Here is a 19,122-nt window from a genome sequence, read left to right as displayed (position 1 = left end):
CTGCACTTAGCATTTGAAACAGCATCTATATTTTGCTATAGATACTTAAAAAAATAGAGCTGTGACCTTGTTAATTTAGTAATTAATTATAACACAAAATGTGATACAATTCCTGCCATTAATCATGCTCCCTGACCCACATATAAATCTGATTTATTTATTAGCATGCAATTGGATTACAATTTTTGCTACACTAAAAGCTCATAAAGAAAAAAGAATTGCTTATAAATAATTTAGTTGTTTCTTCATGAGCAGGGATTCCTAAAATTGGGTGAGATGAAGATTTGAAGCTAATATTTCAACAATTGATATTTTAGTAATTTGATTTCTGATGTTGGTTTGTGTTTTCTAATGACAAGCAAGTAAATAATTCAATATTTTCTAAATATCTTTACAAATGATTCTTTAATTTTCGTGTTTTTATAAACTTAGTTTAAGTGTTACCCTTTTACAATTAGAAGCCGGTCATGAATATTAGCAACCCTGCTCAAGAAATGTCAGCACTTCCAGAAGTTAGTTTGACCACATTTTAATTCCATCTGCCATTCGTGATCTCACCAGTAGCTGTTTTTGGTCTTCTTCGGCATGCGTGTGAGAGGCGGGTCCAGACAGCCCAGGTGGTAATGCAGCTTACAGGTGTCACACAGCAATAAAAGATGCTGGTCTTGGTTTTTCTTACAGATCCCACAGCTGCACAGAACACAACATTGTTTCTTATTTACAGTACACAACCACATTTAAATTTTTTTTTTTATTTAATTTTTTTTAAGGAAAGGTATCTTTTTGCACATTTTTCTCTCTTTCAGTGAATCATTTATGAACTCTAGGCCATGTCATGACTGATGCCGGGCACAGTGCTGGCACCCTTTAACGGCTGCAAGCTAACCTGTAGAGCATAGCTGGGAGGTTTGATGCCTTCCCTGGAGAACCTCCCTCTTTCTTGCTCGGCTTTCTCTCTTTGGGAGCTTTCAGAACAGCAGGAGAGTTCAGTTTCTGTAAATAAAGCAGAGCACTGAAATTCACTACATCTGAAAATTATTTATTAACAAACAAAAAGCATAATATTAAACTAGACCTATTTTTTTTTTTTTTTTCTCAGGGCAGTGCTATACAGTTGATGTGATCTTGGAATGCAAATGGAGATACCCCTCGAAAAAAAATTAAATTAAGAGAAAAAACAAAGTGCTCAGAGCAAGAACAACATTTTCGATTTACATCATTACTGTTCAATCAAAAATATTTTGTCCCTGAGCATTTTGAAAATGTTTGCTTGTTTATTATATATATATGTCAATGTTGTGTGAAGGATTTTCTGTCTTCCCCTCTACAGGTGCATTTAAAAAAAAAAATTGAATATTATGGAAAAGTTTTTTTTTTTTTTTTTTTATTTTGTAATTGAAAAAAAAAATGTATATATATATATTCTTATATTCTAGATTCATTGCACACAAACTGAAATATTTCAAGAGTTGTTTTTTTTTTTTATTATTATTTTTTTTTTTTTTTTCTTCTGATGGTTATGACTTATAGCTTAGGAAAATAAAAATGTAAGTATGTCAAAAAAATTTAATATTTTCTTAAAGATAAATGAAAAAAAAAGATTTAAAAAACAGAAAAGTTTAAGATCTCTTAAGCAGGTTCAATTATGCACTCAATACTTGGTTGTGGCTCCTTTTGCACAAATTACTGCTTCAATGCAGCGTGGCATGGAGGCGATCAGCCTGTGGCACTGCTGAGGTGTTATTAGCTGCATTTCCACTGTCGGGCCAGTGCGAGCCAGGGCTTAAAGCGGGCCGGGCGGGGCTCATAGCCCCGGGCCAGTAGCACGAGGCCAGAATAGCGCAGGGTTTCCACAGTGGAGCTTGAAGCTCCGCTGCTCGTCACTAAAACACGCCCTTTACACGCCTCTCAGAACAACGTCATGCAACCTCATCATTTCACTAGAGAAGTTATCAGAAAACTAAGAAATAAGTCACTGGAACATGCGCGATCACAAAACGAACATGATAAACGCGGCCGTTTGTTTGCATGCTTTGTTATATATTCTAATTCAAAAGCATCGATGTTTTAACTATAGAATAAGTGATACAGTGATCATATTGATTTAATTTATCAGGACTCAAAATTAATCACACATAAATACACTTATTTCTATTTTATTTATTTATTTTTAACACTTATGAAAATAGCCTGCTTATTCAGCGAGTCTGTTTCTGTTTATTTGTAGTCACAGTGGCCTATAAGTCACATTAAGAATGAATTATATCTTTATTTTTATAAAGGATCCCGAACAAAAACATTATTATATTGTTATAATAGGCAACATGAGCTAAACTCTCGAGACGAGGCTTGTGATAGATAATATAAGTTACTAAATAAATACACGATTGTGATAGAGAATAAGAAGCTGACGTCTGATTTCTTCAAGCGGTCATATTTACCATGTTTAATGTTAATGCCCAGCGTGCATAGTCTTTTACATCGCTTATAAATATTTCTGCCCTGTATGGTGATTAGCCTATAATCCACATTGGATCAAGTTATTTAAAACACTCGCTGCTGACTGAAAGTCAGTTTTTAGCTCAACTTATTTAAATAAAGCGTTTAATGCTGGCGTTATAGCGGCTATTTTCTGAAATGATCAACAGCACATACTCTCTATTTCTATAAAAGCTCCCGAACAAAAATCATTATTATATTTTGATGATATGCAACGTGGAACTAAACTCACGAAACAAGACGACAGATAAAATGTTACTTAATAAATACACAATTGTGATAGAGAATAAGAAGCTGACGTCTGATTTCTCCAAGCGGTCATATTTACCATGGTAATATGTTTATCGTGCATAGTCTTTTACATCGCTTATAAATATTTCAGCCTTGTTTAGTGATTATAATCCACATCGGATCAAGTTATTTCAAACACTCGCTGCTGACTAAGATGAGTTTTGAGCTCAACTGATTTTAAAATGTTTTTAATGCTGGTGTTAAAGTTGTTATCTTTCTGAAATGATCTGCGCTGACGCTCTCCAGACACGGAGAAACTCCGCCTTTGTTCGTAACCCCTCCTCTAGCCCCAGCTGGCCCGCTTTGGCCCAAAGATTTCGTCGGGCCGAAAAAACCTGGCCGTTGGCCCCGAGGAAGCCCCGGCGAGGCACGATCAAGCCCCGGAAGTGACAGTGGAAACGCGACTGGCCCTGGCACGCACTAGCACGCCCGGTCCTAGCTCGATAGTGGAAACACGGCTATTGAAGCCCAGGTTGCTTTGATAGTGGCCTTCAGCTTCTCTGTATCGTTTGTCAGATGTTACTAATCTTCTTCTTCACAATACTTCATAAATTCTCTGTGAGGTTCAAGTCAGGCATGTTGGATGGCCAATCAAGCACAGTTATATCATGGTCAGCAAACCACTGGGAAGTGGTTTTGGCACTGTGGGCAGGTGCTAAAGTTCTGCTGCAAAATGAAATCAGCATCTCCATAAAGCTTGTCAGCAGATGGAAGCATAAAGTGCTCCAAAATCTCCTGCATTGACGTTGGAATTTATAAAACACAATGGACCAACACCAGCAGAAGTCACAGCACCCAAATCATCACTGACTTTGGAAACTTTACACTGGACCTCATGCAGCTTGGATTCTGTGCCTCTCCGTCTTCATCCAGACTCCAGACCTCAGGTGAAATGCTTCTGAAGGTTTTTTTTTTTTTTTTTTTTTTTTTCTGTAGTTTGGTTCTAGGAATGTGACAGGTGTAGCCCTTTTCCTGAAGATGTCTGAGTGTGGTGACTCATGATGTGCTGACTCCAGCTTCAGTCCAGTCCTTGTGAAGCTCTTTCTCAGCTTTTTCTAACAATCTTCCCAAGGCTGTGGTCATCCCTGTTGCTTGTGAACCTTTTCCTACCACACTTTATCCTTCCAGTCAACTTTCTATGAATATATTTTGATACAGCACTCTGTGATGCTCAAAATGAATCAAATTAATCAAGCTAATAGCTTTGATCATGGTTATGATGCATCACATAAAGCACCCTCACCCCTTTAATTGTGCAAATACAAGGAAAAATACACAAACTCAATATGATTTTTTTTTTTTTTTGGCCAAACAAAGTCACTTGACCGTTTAGCCAGTACACTGATGTTTATTTTTAGTGACAATATCACTTTGCATGTATATCTAAAGGGAAATTAAAGAAAGGGTGCGCTAGATCTTACAGACACCTAGAGGAGGTGACTGTGTGATTTTCATTTCACAAAGCAACACATTTTATGAGTTATCTATAACAGTAATATAATGTAAATAAGTTCAATTACAAGCTTCTAATAAAGTTACTACTAGAGATCCTTTGATGGGTTTGGAGAGGGGATAGTGGCCAAAAAAAAAAAAAAAAAAAAAAAAAAAAAAAAAAAAAGTTTTATATTTTCTGTCTATACATCTGAGCTGCATCTTTTCAACACAGAGCAGCTTCTCTCCAGAGGCTTTCTAATCTGAGTGAGCTCAGTTCAGTTTGCTCATGGTGACTGCACCACAGGCATTATAACAGGCAGGAGAGCTGAGCCAGGAGATGCCAGGTCTGACGTCTGGTAAGCTTTGGGTTACTGTGGACAGTCCCGCCTCTCCACACTATTTCAGTGGGAATATTTTTTGGAGTAAGGTGTTTGTCTAAGATCAAAAAAAAAAAAAAAAAAAAAACACCTCACAAAACAGTTGAGCAGGTGGTTGGCCATCTGCTGAGGGAGCAAGGCAGACTTTGCAGTCTTGCAGAGATTGTGAAGAATCCCAATGGTACTGTGAGAGGGGTCGAGAGGGGTTTGATATCATTGTTAAAGCAACTAAAGGACATAAAAGTATAAAATCTTTGCAAAAAAAAATGAAATAAAACTAAGATACAGATTGTGTTGCTCATACAAGAGAAAACTGTCCAATTAGGCATTATACCAACAGCAAAAACAACATTAATTTTCTGTAATTTAATGCTGTAAGGTAACAACAAAAGGTATAGTATTATTAAAATTTAGAAGATAATTTTATGACAACAAATTACTTGCTGCATACAAGTTTGCAACAGTCATAAGATCCTTCTGCTACAAAAGACGTTCTCATACCCTTTTCAAAGTGCACTAGTGAGAGTCCTCCCTCATCCAGGGTGGCACGAGAGACAAGACCCTCTCCTGAGATCATCAATAATTTGAGGGTTATGTGCAGACGCCAATGACTGATAGGGAACGAAAATGTAGTAGATAGATGACACAAAGGAGCAGGGCTCCCTGACTGATGTTGCTACTTGAGCGGTGCGGGTTTTCTAATTATGTGATTTATGACCATCATTGCAGATTCAATGGCTCACTCTTTTCCAGACCACTCGGCTCTCCTCGCCTCCTTCTACCTTCTTGCTCTATTATTGCAGCATTTATCTGCCAAGAGGACATTTTAAGAGATCCTTTTAATTAACCATCTTACACACTCTCTAAGCCGGGTAACTGGTTATTCAGTGCAAATTAAGTTTTAAACAAGTGTGCATGGGTGCATACAAATGGGCGCCTTTTAAACGACGCTATCTCAAAAGTGAGATAACGATGTAAGCGGCAGTTCAGATTGTTGCGGTTTTAGGTTATCACAAGGAATTGTGGAGTCTCCTCTTTATTCCAGGCAGGCATCTCATCAAATTCACTCTTCCTGGGTGTAACATATTGATTAAAAAGGTGACAAAACACAGATGACTGGCGTACCTCCTCAGTGACAAACTCTCACTCTGAAGCCATGCTGTAAGTGTGTGTCTCTGGACTTTCAGCTTGGGCTTTTTACCACTACACAAATTCTACACATGCAGAATATGCATGAAATTGAGCAATGTTTCACTCCGACAAAGAGGATAAACTTTTTAAAAAACTTTTTGATTGTTTTAAAACCCACAATCCTAACAATTCCTTTCACGGTTGCTGTTGCCAAAGACATTTTTTGTTTCTGCGCATATCCTGCTAAATGGTATTCTAAGAACAGACTGTTATTTAGACAAAATGAGAGATCTACAGAACATTTCAGACTTTCACATTTTCCCACTCATTAAGTGACCATCACCCATGGCGATGCACTTTGGTGATGTGGTTGCCATAGTGAGCAGGGGAGAGGTTTGCAGCTTTTAGCTACAGAGTCAGGTCTGAGTGCATGGCCGATGACAGGTCAATCAGTTAGCGAAAATGAAAGAATTTCGCAAACAAGAGGCCCATTACAGTGAAGAGAATTACCTCAACGCTGTCTACCCTGTGGGGGTGCTGCCTACAATCTAGATTCCTTTCAATCAAAGCTCATTACCCGGGTGCAAAAAATCCTGGGAGAAGATCTTTTGCTCTCTTTCCCCTTTGAAGTCAAAAACGAATTCTGCAAACAATATGCTCCTCTCGCTAGATCCACATGACATGACTCAGTACCCAAAACGTCCAAAACACAGAGAAAACCTGTGAAAGATATCTATTAGACAAAAAGATGTCGACTCAAATCACTTCACACTTAATTAAAGAAAGGTTAATTAGCTATAATGCACAAGCTCTCAAAACACGAGCCAGATGTACTCTGCAGACATAAATTTACAACATTAATGCCTATTAAAGGTGTCATATGATGTTGCTAAAAAGAACATTATTTTGTGTATTTGGTGTAATTAATGTTTTTGTGGTTTAAGGTTTAAAAAAAAACAATTATTTTCCACAATGTACATTATTGTTTCTCCTCTATGCCCCGCCTTCTGAAACACGTAGATTTTTACAAGGCTCATCGTTCTGAAAAGTGAGGTGTGCGGTAATTGCCCAGCTATCCAGTGCGCTGTGATTGGCCAAATGTTTCAAGGGTCTGATGGAAATGCTATGCCCCTCAACATATACTGTTTTGACGTGTCCCGGTTGGGGGTTGCGGCAATCAAACCGACATGTTTCGTTTGTCGTCATGTTTCGGGGCATGGAAATGTCACCATAATAATAAACAGGTGTGTAAAACTCTCAGACGTACAGTATGTTAAAAATTCTATGCCACAAACTTTAAATATTTCACATACTTTTGAAAATCCAGCATTTAGTTGATCCTGATAAGTGCTCATTGCCACCATTGTCAACACGATAGCTTTCTTTTTTTTGTGAGGGGGTTCGGCGTCACGGTATCTTTGTTTCTAGGCAGAACGTTAAACAATACAACACACGTCTCACGGAAATCCTGTATAATTCAACCAATAAATTGACGTCTTCAAAACTCCTGAAGTGTTTCCACTTTTTCTGTTCCATATGCATTAGACTTTCAGCCAACGGTCTATGGACGTGACGTCTGAGGCTAAGACTATGCTTTTGATGTCACAAACACAAATGATGGAGTGCACTTTGCCAATAGTTAAACTGAAAACATTAGCCAATTATTACATGTCATTTCAGAGTAGCTGCTTTCACGTTAAGAGAATACATTTTCTGAGGTGAATTTATAGGCCATTACTCTGGTCTTCAGTGCCACATGATTCTTCAGTAATCATTCAAATAAGCTGATTTGCTGCTCAAGAAACATTTTGTATTATTATAAATACTGAAAAGGTTGTGCTGCTTAATATTTTTGTTAAAATCATGTTTGTTTTTGTTTATTTTTTTTTTTTTAGTTTAGCATTTGAAATTTACAACAGTATAAAATAAATAAATACAATCAGTTGTACCATTGTAACTGTTTACTTCCATTTTGATCAATTTAATGTGTCCTTGCTGAAATTAATATTTAGCGTATGTAGTTTAACTAAAAAGGGACAGGGAACAAAATTGTGTTCAAAGAGTATAAACAAAAACAAATAAATCAATCAGTTTCAAAAAAATTTTGTTTTATTTATTATCCACTATAAGATATTTAAATCACTTCAAAAATGCAAAAAAATATATTTTTTTGCTATGTAAATTAAATAGAGACAAATTCTCTGAACAACACACTATGTATGCATTTACATACAGAAGACTTAAAGTAACAAAAACAGTATCTTCAATCTAAAGGTTACTGAGAGCGTAGGAAATAGTTACAGTAAACTTAAAAAAAAAAGAAAAAAAAAAAGAAGCAAAATACAAACCTTGATTTGCATGGGTTTGAAGTGGAATTCAGAAATATGAAAGTGTAACAAATGTGCCCATCCCAATCTAATCAGTGTGCTTGAAGGAAGCGGTTTGTATCAGGGTGGGCTGTAAGCTCACTGGAGCTGTGATAGATGAGGCGTACAGCTGGATCAAGGATGGGATGGGGTGGACAGAGACAGAATGAAGATGGAAAGGGGAGAGAAAAGATGAGGCGGTTGAAGGTAAGCCATACCTGTCCAAGGATCCCCCCCATCATGCTCCATATGGCTTGGCCCTCGGTCCTCAACTGGCCATTGACATTCTGCAGGTCCTCCAGAGACTCGCACAGCTGTGGCAGATAAAACCGCAGCAAGGCGAGAGATAAGATAAGAGAAGGACAAGTCGGGCAGCTCAGTCTATCAGCACACACACACACACACACACACACGGACGGACTAATGTGTACAAATTTAAAGGTGTACACAAATCTGAATGGCCAATACATGCATACGCTTACAGGGTGTTACAAAATTGACTGATTGATTTTAGGCAAACATCAGATGTTACACATCAAAACCCACCCATGCGAAATACAGCATTGCACTTCTTGCATCTGCATCTGTCTCTTTCACAAACACACACACATACACAGAGTTGTGCCATTTTGCCGTTTAGGGGCACTCTCAGCTCAAGAAAGTAGATAAGCGTCATGCAGGCATTTGATAAAGACGATGATGAGAGGAAACAGTTGAGAGGTGAAGTTATTATGGGTATGTGAAATGAAACTACAGAGAGCCGCCCCTTATCGCCACTGTCTGTGAAGATGAGGCTCCACGTGGAGCTTGAGCTAACATTTAAAACCGGCTCCTCTCTAGCACACACTCCAGATTAATACTGACAGCTCATAGGGACTAACACATTATAATGCAATTATTTATATAGTTACATATCATTCATTTTAATGGTGTTTACAAAAATTGTATTAATAACAAAGCTCAAGCCTATATGTACAGGGGCACTTTCTACAGTTCACCCAAAAATTATATGATTCTATCATTACATTTTTCTGATATTTTTAAGAAAACTGGGCTTTTTGGGCCCCATTTACTTTCATTGTAAACACACACACACACACACACACACAAAAAAAAAAAATGTTTAAAATATTTTCTGTTGTGTTCCATTGGAGGTGGAAATGTTTCAGTTTCTAGTTGAATATTTACTGGCATATGCAAAAAATGTTGTAAATATTACATGGTTATGTTATAATAAAAAATAAAAAGCACAAACAACAATATATTGAGATATACTATTACTGTTGTATAAAATTACTCATATCTGTAACAGAAAATGTATTGTGGAGTCATCACCTAGCTACTGTGATAAACACCTAACACATTAGCTTGTTCTTATTGGTGACGCAAATGCACTGCCGTTATCAAAAATTTGATGTTAAAAATATCAAACCAAACAATCAAACTAACTATGTAGCATACTATGTAATTAAGGATTATTAGACATAATTTCCAAATGACTCAGGCCCTGCCTTAGACACAACTTTTGTGAATAAGCAGTCAGCTTTCCACAGATGTTGATTTTCATCGGGATCTCTTTCTGAGGCCGACGTCGTGCTAATGCATGTTGAGTGCCGTAATTAACAACACACACTCCATTAATACCGCTTAATACATGTGGCACAGAAAGACTGGACGCCACATTAACTCCAACTTTCTCTCCTCTCTTTCATCGCTTTTTTCCTCATTGGGCCAGATGAGAAAACACCATCTACACAAATCTGCTTCACGAGATCATGTTTAAGAGGATTTAGGGTAAGAGGCAAATAAATAAAACAGCACAGAACATTAGTTGCTGTTATACCAGGGGTTTTGAACATGTAATTTATTATTATTACTATTATATATATATATATATATATATATATATATATATATATATATATATATATATATATATATATATATATATACACATACATACATATATATATACATACATACATACATACATACATACATATATATAGATATATATATATAGATATATATATATATATATATATATATATATATATATATATATTTTTTTTTTTTTTTTATTTTTTTTTTTTTTTAATTAGCATTTACATTTTTGTTAGTTTAATTGTTCATAGATATATTTGTATTTTTATGGTTAGTTTTTTTGGAACTTTAGTTGGTTGGTTTGCACCATGTTTTTAAATTTCCTTTTTTCATACTCTTTCTTTTTTGCATCAGTGGAAGATCAGTGTTTTTTTTGCTGTTGTTAATTGTTCAATGTTTTTGTTTAAAAAAAAAACTAAAATTTCAACTAAAATTAAAATGAAAATTATAAACAAGTGTCAAATTATTCATTCAAATTATTGATAAATACTACAATAATATACAAATAATACTAAAATGACACCGTAACCATTTACATTTGTAACTTCACTTTCATTTTCAGTCTTCTGTAAATTTTTTAGTTCGCAAATATATTCACTTTAGTTTTCATTATCTAATTTTTTGCTAACAAAAATAACCATGCGTTATACAAGATTCCTGCTTTTTTTTTTTTCTTCTCTGCAGTTGGTTTAACAAAGTAGCTTGAAAGGAGACTTTCACAGTTGAATAGTAAATAATAATTGGTATTATTTAGTAGCTGTTCAGGAGCTTTTTTTCACATGCTTCTTGGATTAATATTCCAGCATTATTTTCTGGTGTGTGTGCCTCTGCTTAAGCACCAATGGCTAAAACAAATGTGCGACTATGGACAAGCGCTAATGTACGAAACAGATGCTAGTGAGAGCCTGGAGTGTCAACAGTAGACGGACCTTGTTGTACTCCACGTGCAGTTTCTCCTGCTCACTCTCCAGCTTGTCTTTAAGGTTCTTCTGCTCCACGATATTATCCTGGATCTGAATCATCCTCATGTTCCGCTCTGAATACCAACAGACACGAACAAATCGATACTGAGATTGCTATCAGAGTACAGAATAAAGTATATCAAAGGAAGATTGAGGGAGAAAGTACAAAAAAAAGAGCAATGTTAAGAGAAAAAGTGTGCTGATAGAGGATAAGGCCTCCTGCTGGAACCTAATGGAGTGTGTGCCCAAGGTTACTCCACACATCTGCTCTTTACATCACTCATTTGGAGGGCAAGTGCCTAGCTGCAAGGCTACAGAGCGGGATGCATGTCTTGCGCTCACTGTCTGAACTGCCTGCTGTTCTGTTTCAGGCAGATTCATGTATGTTAGGGACAGTAAGTCATGTGCTACAAATCCATCAATGCTTGTTTTAGCCAATGAAAAAAAAAAAAAAAAAAAAAAAACAGCAGCAAAACATATTATTATAACTGGGTAAATATTATTATAATTATTATATAATTATTATAACTAGATAAATGCTGAACCTCAAAAAATATCTTGTATACCTGATGTGTTACCAGCGTCAAAGACACTGTGGACAGCTGACAAAATTGTGACATGTTTTTAAGTCTTGCCAAATTTAAACATTCAAGTGATTTTAAATATTTCAAGTGCAAAAAGGAGCAAAAGAGAGCTGTGACAAATAAGAGTTCTCTTTCACATCTTTATATGCTTGAACAAACACATACACAATAAACTATAACAAAATGCTCCTCTTTGCAGGTATCCTCAAACAATGTAGTTTATTTTTTTAAAGTGAAAGTCAATAGTTGAGAAAGAATCCCCATGTGTATCAGTACATTGGATGTGTGCATTAGGCCATAATGTAGCTGCTGCTGTCTGTATAATAAATGATAATCAAGCAACAAAAGACAAAGAGAAAATCACTCCGCGCTGCTGACCGAATAACGTTTGTTTAAAAAAGCATTCATCTATATAGTGAAGACTGCAGTGTTTTTACATTAGTACATTTCTGCCATATGTTTTGTGTGAACTACTTTATATTAGTTAAACTAGGTTTCGCTGTGGTACCAAAATTGGAATTCAGAACTGTGAAATTTGAGTACTGTTCCAAACCACCTACCTAGGTAGTAGTTAACGAAGTCTGCCGTGAGGGCAGGCTGCTTATGTTTACGCCGTCCGTCCACGCTTGCGCTGGTATCGGATGTGTCCACAGGGAAGATGTCTGTGCTGATACCCATGAGCTCGGCTTTACGCATCAGCTTACGGATGGCTGAAGCACTAGAGGTGAGCGGCCGGGGAAGCTTCTCTCGTGGCACCCACGCCTGCGGCCGAGTGTTTCGAGACAGCTCAGCTTTCGCTCTGTACTGCTGAAGCCGCGTGGTTATTCGAGCCTAGAGGTTGGGAAAATCACAGGCATTCAAAAACTAATGATGACTGATCTTGACTGTCTGATGTATGGAAGGCAATGTCTGCCTCAGAATAAAGCGGACCTGAGATTCAGGTGTGAGCTGCTTCTCCCTTTCCTGCAAAGACACTTTGCAGTAGGACTGCAGGGCCAGGTAATTCTTCCTTTTCCATTTCCTGTCAAAGCGGTCTGCATGCTGCTTGCAGTAGGCAAAGAATGGATCGGCAATGTCCTGTGGGTATAAGTGGATCATGACTTTAAATACAGGCATAAAGAAAAATTAGTCATGAATGACGTCATTAATAATCTCTTTTATATTATGTTTTATTAACAATATAAAATGGACGGGTCCAATTAAAATTCTGACTGGATGAAATGCATACAATACAAAGCCATTGTAAAATGGTGATAAACACAAATCTGTTTTAAGGCAGCAAGCTAATAGACTGCTTGACAACTGGACACAGTATATAGAGTATATACAGAAACACAGCCTCTCAAAACTAATTGTTTTCTTACCAAGTACCCTTTGGTAAATAAAGAGATGTTACATTTTATTATATAAAACTGATGATCAGCCTGGCCTATAACATCAAGTTTAGAGTATCATATTAATGCATTTTCATAATTTATGATACCTATCAAAAGTTTGGAGTCAGATTTTTCAGGTTTTTTTTTTTTATTATTTCGTTCCAAACCCATAAAAGCTTCATTCGTGTTCGGAACACAAATCAAGATGTTTTGGATGAAAACTGGTAGGCTTGAGATTGTCCCATAGAATGTCAAATAAATAACAGTGTCAAGGTCCAGGAAAGTATGAAAAAGCATCGTCAGAATAGTCCGTAAAGATTCAAACGTAACGTTATGAAGCAATGAGAATACTTTTTTGTACACAAAGAAAACAAAAATAATGACTTTATTCAACAATGTCTCTCCAAATAAACATAGCGCCATTTTGGCAATGTGTACAAAAGGTATTCTCGTCGCTTCATAATGTTACAGTTGAATCACTGATGGCAGATGGACTATTCTGACAATGCTTTACATACTTTCCTGGACCTTGACACTGTTATTTATTGGCAGTGTATGGGACCGTCTCAAGCCTACCGGTTTTCATCCAAAATATCTTAAATTGTGTTCCGAAGACAAAAACAAAGCCTTTACGGGTTTGGAACGACATGGGGGTAAGTGATTAATGACAAAAAATTCATTTTGGGATGGAGTATCCCTTTAATTTCGTTTTTTTGAATAAAATGTAACATAATTAGCAGACCCTCTTCAGTATGGCTGTGGATCAATTCGCTCCTGCTGAAGACCCTGCTCTAAACAAACACTGGTCAACCTGTGTGTTCGAGACTGATTGTTAATTCGGCAATTCCTCAAATAACCAATAAACAGAAAGACACCCAAAATAACAACAAACACAAGAAAAGCAGTTCTGTTGATCAAAAGACGCAGATGTCTTGCAAAGTCAGTATTATTAAAAAAAATCTACTGATGTCTAACGTGTCGTCTGAAAGCATGTAAAAACAAAACATTGGATGTGGTGCAATACACAGTGTTTAATCTACTTCTTAAAATTTACACAACTTGGAGGAAGGTGAGAGAAGGGCTGAAGTCCTTAAGAACAATCTCTCAGTGATTTGATTAAGGTTATTTCAAGATCCTTCCCTTCATCTTCAAATACCTCATTATTGTTAACGTGACTATTGTTGCAGGGGCTTGTGTGCTCAGACACCAGATAATTCTAATGTACATTTTGATTATAGGAGAAACGGGAGTATCTTCTGAAATACAGGTTCATGCTTTCTCACTGTTGGGATAATGATGCCAAATGCTCCAGATTTTTATAGTCCATCGGTGCCTGCGCATTCCCTGATAGCTGTGATAAATAGCCATTCACAAATGGCCTGTAAAAATTCCCCTCCCTTTAAAAGGACAAGTACATTTTCCAGAGAATGTGGGAGCTGATGCTGGGGGGGCAAGACAATGACTGATGCAAGGCTGGTGGGATTTTTCCAAAAATGGAAAGGCACTGAAGTTCTGCCTTTCTCAGAAACAGCCTTCTATGGAAGGGGAGGAAACCTTAGACAATGACAGCCTATTTCAGCAGTTTCAAATCTCTGCAGCTGAGACGTTAGCAGCAAGTTTCTCTAGCTGAGCTCACATCTCCTCTTCACAAGCATAGCATTCCACCCCCCTCCCTTGAGGGCAGATAGAAGCACAACCATTTTCTGTCATCCACAGAATCATTTAGGCTTAAGGTGTCTCGCTGGATGCTATCAGCCCACTCACCTGTTGATATGAGGCCCTTTGCACAGCTGACTGGATTAAGTGGATTGCAGTGAGTAGGCACTTTTCGCCAGTGTTTATCTGCGCTGAACACCACCATCATATGCTTCCCTAATATGTACTGCATATTTTAGCCACGAGGCTGATCGTCTGTGAGCATGGCCTGGGCTGGGAATTTATTCAACTGGATGACCTCGTGCTCTGAGACCTTTTTCTACGCTTACAGGTATCTGTTAGATAAACTCCAGCATTTAATAAAGATCAAACGTGCATGTGAAAAAGGTGTTGACAGAGAATCAGTATCTTCCTAAAGGTACAGTTCACCAAAAAACTTACTCTCCCTCAGGCCATCCGATATGTAGATGAGTTTGTTTCACCGGAACAGATGTGGAGAGATTTAGAATGCCATACCTTGCTCACCAGTGAATCCTCTGCAGTGAATGGGTGCCATTCGAATTAGAGAAAACAGCTGATAAAAAAGTGACATAATCCACAAGTAACCTGCACGACTCCAGTCCATCAATTAACATCTTGTGAAGCGAGAAACTGCGTGTTTGTAAGAAACAATTCATTTTAGACTGTTGATTCTGGCCAAAAGGACAGTCTGTTATACATAATAATGCTTCCTCCAGTGAAAAAGTCCATCCGCTGTTGTCCTCTCACATCACTATCCATCAAGACATTTGCACAAGATGTAAATTGATGGACTGGAGTAGTGTGGATTACTTGAGGATTATTGTAATGTTTTTATCAGCTGTTCTGACTCTCATTCTAACGGCACCCATTCACTGCAGAGTATCCACTGGGGAGCAGTTGTGGTATGGTTAAAATTCTCCACATTTTTTTAGAAACTTTCCTACCGCATACAAGTCAAATGGTATATTTTTATGACATCTTCATGATGATTTTGTTATTTTAGAGCTTGGAAAACCCAGTCTTCATCCATTTTCATAACCGTAAAAAGAAATATCCAGAATATAATAAAAAAAAAAAAAAAAGCACAGTCCAATAGAATAGAACAAATGTGGGTATGAAGTAAAAAAACAAAAATCAGTATTTGTGTTTAAATGGATTTGAGAAAATATATATATATATAATTAATAAATAAATAAATAAATACTTTTTTTTTTTTTTTTTTTTTGAAAATGGTGGATGAGAGCTGGAATGTTAAAAGCATGCCACTAAACATTAAGAATCTGGCATCACAACAGCGCAACTGTGGGGAAGTTGGAGAAAAACATAAAATAATGCAGATCAAAGAGGGTGAGCACACACTTGCCTCTTCTGCAGCAGCTTCAGACAGCAGCCCTTCTCGTTGAGCACATGTAACGTGGAAGAACGAGCGGCACATTCCAGCATCACAGCTGATGCAAACACCTGTGCGAGCAAAGCGTGCATCCTCGCACAAACTGCACTCCTGTAAACCATTAACAGGCTATTGTGACAACAGCAAATGACAGAAAACTTAAGTACTAAGAAAAAAATGACGGAAAACTTTTGAGCATTTGTTGACTTCACATATTATTACTTTCCTACTAGAGATTGGGGATTATTTCTATTTTTACAGTCAGGAAAGAAAGGTAAACTGAAAGCTGATTGTGTAACAAGGCTTGGATATGGAAAAAATATCTTTAAACACCATTATAACAATCCCACATTCATTTACTGTATAGTTCTATGTTAAAGATAAGGTGGACACTGAGTCTCTAAAAGCCCATTTGACTTTCTCCAATTACGGAGTTCAAAATTAAAATAATAATAGGCTTTCTCTAGGAGTAATTTCTTTTCACATGTACAGCACAAACCATTAAAGAAAGCCTTTCAGGTGCTTCTAAAGCAATTTGCTTCCCAGTAAAAGGAACCTCTTCTGACTTACTGACACATAAAATAATGTCAGATAGAGTAAATGTCAAAATGTCTACAGTCGACAGAAATTCTTGGGAGGGAAGTGAAAGACGCCCTTTGCTCAAAGAAGGAAGTCAGCACTTCACATTTTTTATCAGGAATTTATTTAGTTTTAAAATAGTGTCAAAAAAAAAGAGTTTTTTTTTTTTTTTTTAAGCGATTTAAATTTGTTTGAATAATATCTAGGATGCATGAATTAATCCGTGATTTTATTGATTGTTTTCATTTCATGTTCATTTCTGTTTTCTTAATAAAAATGTGTACATATTATACAGTGAAACCTACACTAACATACAAATACACTACCAGTGAAGTTTCTTATTTATATAAATATTAATTCATACTTTTATTCAGCAAGGGTGGATTAAATTGATCAAAAGTGTCAGTGAACTCATTTATAATGTTACAAAACATTTCCATTTCAAATGAAAGCTGTTCTTTAGGACTTTTTTTAAAAATGTTTGAAAAACAGCTACTAGGTTTCTTGAATGTTTCAGAATATTTCTTCAGCACTAAATCAGCATATTAGAATGATTTCTGAAAGATCATTTGACACTGAAGACAGCTTACCCTCATATCACATAACCATTAAAATAGTTTTAAGTTGCAAAATATAAAAATATTACTACAACTTAAAGTTCTGTTTTTACTGTATTTCTATTCAAATAAATGCAGTCATGGTGAGTGTAAGTGTTATGTATATTTCATAACATTTTAGAATTTCACAGTATGGTGTATTTTGCAGCAGAAGAAAGAAATTACATAAATGTTCAGTATAGGTCTTCAACCCTGCTCCTGGGGACCCACAGCCCTCTGACTTTTCAAGTGATCCTGAAGACCTTGATTAGCTGGTTATTGTTATTTTAATACATTTTTTAACTGTACGTCATTAGTAACTTCTGATACTTGCCTTTGCTCCATACTTTGAGTAGTTCATCTCTGTGAGTGTCACAGGCCGCAGCTTGTCAATATCTCCAAATGCGACCCCTGGAACATAAAGGGCACACACCACGTGCACCCACCTTCAGCAGAACAAAGCAAAGTTGAGCATTCATCCATAATATCTAATTTTACAGTTTTCATAGTATAAGGCCAGTTCCTTAATCAATTCATGGACTGAATAACAAATCATATGATTGTAATAGCATTAATTCACAGGTCCATTGTTAGCAGAACAAAGCAGCATCTAGTTAATGGACTACTATTCACTATTCCATCAATAACTACTATAATCCTTAAGCCATTCAGAAGAGGAAATACTCAAGTTACAGGTCCAAATGTACCCTTAACTTGGCCATTTGGTGTGACAGAATTTCAAATGCAGACTTTAGGAAGGAGAATCCGAAGTCCAATATAAAGATATCCATCTTTGGTGAGTGCACGCTCCACACTTTAATTTGCTGTGTTTTTCATGCTCTAGTGAAGTAGTAAATTTGGGTGCAGGCGGGCTGAGGAGCACTATCAGTGATAACGTGGCTTGAGTCTTCACGCTTCAGACGACTGCCTCTTCCTCTTCCGCTCCCTCTCTCTCAGCCCCATCCCTCCCTCCTAGCCAAATCCACCACTTCTTCTCTCCTTCACTCATCCTGCACATGCCTGCGCCTCTTCAAGTATTTCACTTATTTGGCATTTTTCCAGAATCTTAGCTCAGAGGTTGGCATAAAACTTTAAATGGATATACAACAGTTAATGGAGTAACTCAAACAAGGAAAGGTTTGACGGGGATGGCTGTGCCTTTAATGAGCGTGCTAATGATAATAAATGTAATATCAGACCGAGCATCGGTTAAAACTCACCTCCCCGCATCAGTTTCTTTGAAGATGCCGTCCTGACTGGGACAGAGTTCGCAGCTGGGCGTGACGCCATTCTTGCACGCGTCACAGAACCACGGTTCTGTCGAGTTCTCCGAGGCCGAGCTCATGATCGAGTCACTTTCACCATCGACACCATAACAACCTGAGAGAGAAAAATAAATAAATATCAATCTGAATTAATGAAATTAATGTTGAGTATTTAATTTTACTGAGGGCTCAGTTCTTCTTGTACGGTTGTTGCAAAATAACCCATTCGCAAACACTGAATCTGTGAAGTACATGCATAAATATGCATATTCAAATGTTCAAATTTTGAAAACATGTGTGCCTCTTAATATTTATTTATTTATTTATTCAAGGACTCTTTGATGAATAGATTTATTTAAAAATAGAACTTTTCTGATGTATTGATAAACTAAATATAGTTTGTTTGTTTCTTTTCTCAAAATTTTCTTAAATTAAATGTCAAGATACAACGTAATGTTAACTGGTTGGCATAGTCGAGGCTGTTTTGAAATAGCAATAATGACTTCACCATGGAAGCATCAATAAGACAAAAGAAAAAAAAGACATCTAGTGCACAGAATGCCTTTGTAGCTAAACTTTTTCCAGACAAAGCTAATAATAAGGCCATTTGATCAAATGCTAGCATCACAAGTCAAAGATGGAGGCATTGGGCCAGCAAAAGCATTTCAAATGCTTTCCCCTTAATTTCCTCAGGTTGCCAAGACAATTACT

At 36.8% G+C, this 19,122-nt stretch overlaps 1 protein-coding gene across 2 annotated transcripts in view; it reads right to left on the bottom strand.

Annotated features, from left to right (window-relative positions):
* LOC127935610 (PHD finger protein 14) overlaps positions 1-19,122 on the bottom strand; it is an 87,213-nt gene that overhangs the window by 48,066 nt on the left and 20,025 nt on the right. For both annotated transcript variants that reach the window (XM_052533680.1, XM_052533681.1), the window contains exons 5-13: positions 18,367-18,526; positions 17,481-17,592; positions 15,945-16,082; positions 12,459-12,605; positions 12,089-12,359; positions 10,912-11,018; positions 8,317-8,412; positions 887-993; positions 559-690 (exon numbers count right to left, since the gene is read on the bottom strand). In XM_052533680.1, the coding sequence (XP_052389640.1) occupies positions 559-690; positions 887-993; positions 8,317-8,412; positions 10,912-11,018; positions 12,089-12,359; positions 12,459-12,605; positions 15,945-16,082; positions 17,481-17,592; positions 18,367-18,526 (1,270 nt within the window). The remainder of the gene's footprint in view (positions 1-558; positions 691-886; positions 994-8,316; positions 8,413-10,911; positions 11,019-12,088; positions 12,360-12,458; positions 12,606-15,944; positions 16,083-17,480; positions 17,593-18,366; positions 18,527-19,122) is intronic.

The sequence above is a fragment of the Carassius gibelio genome, chromosome A19, assembly GCF_023724105.1.
Source record: "Carassius gibelio isolate Cgi1373 ecotype wild population from Czech Republic chromosome A19, carGib1.2-hapl.c, whole genome shotgun sequence".
Lineage (NCBI taxonomy): Eukaryota > Metazoa > Chordata > Actinopteri > Cypriniformes > Cyprinidae > Carassius > Carassius gibelio.
This window is presented reverse-complemented; position numbering and strand designations above follow the sequence as displayed.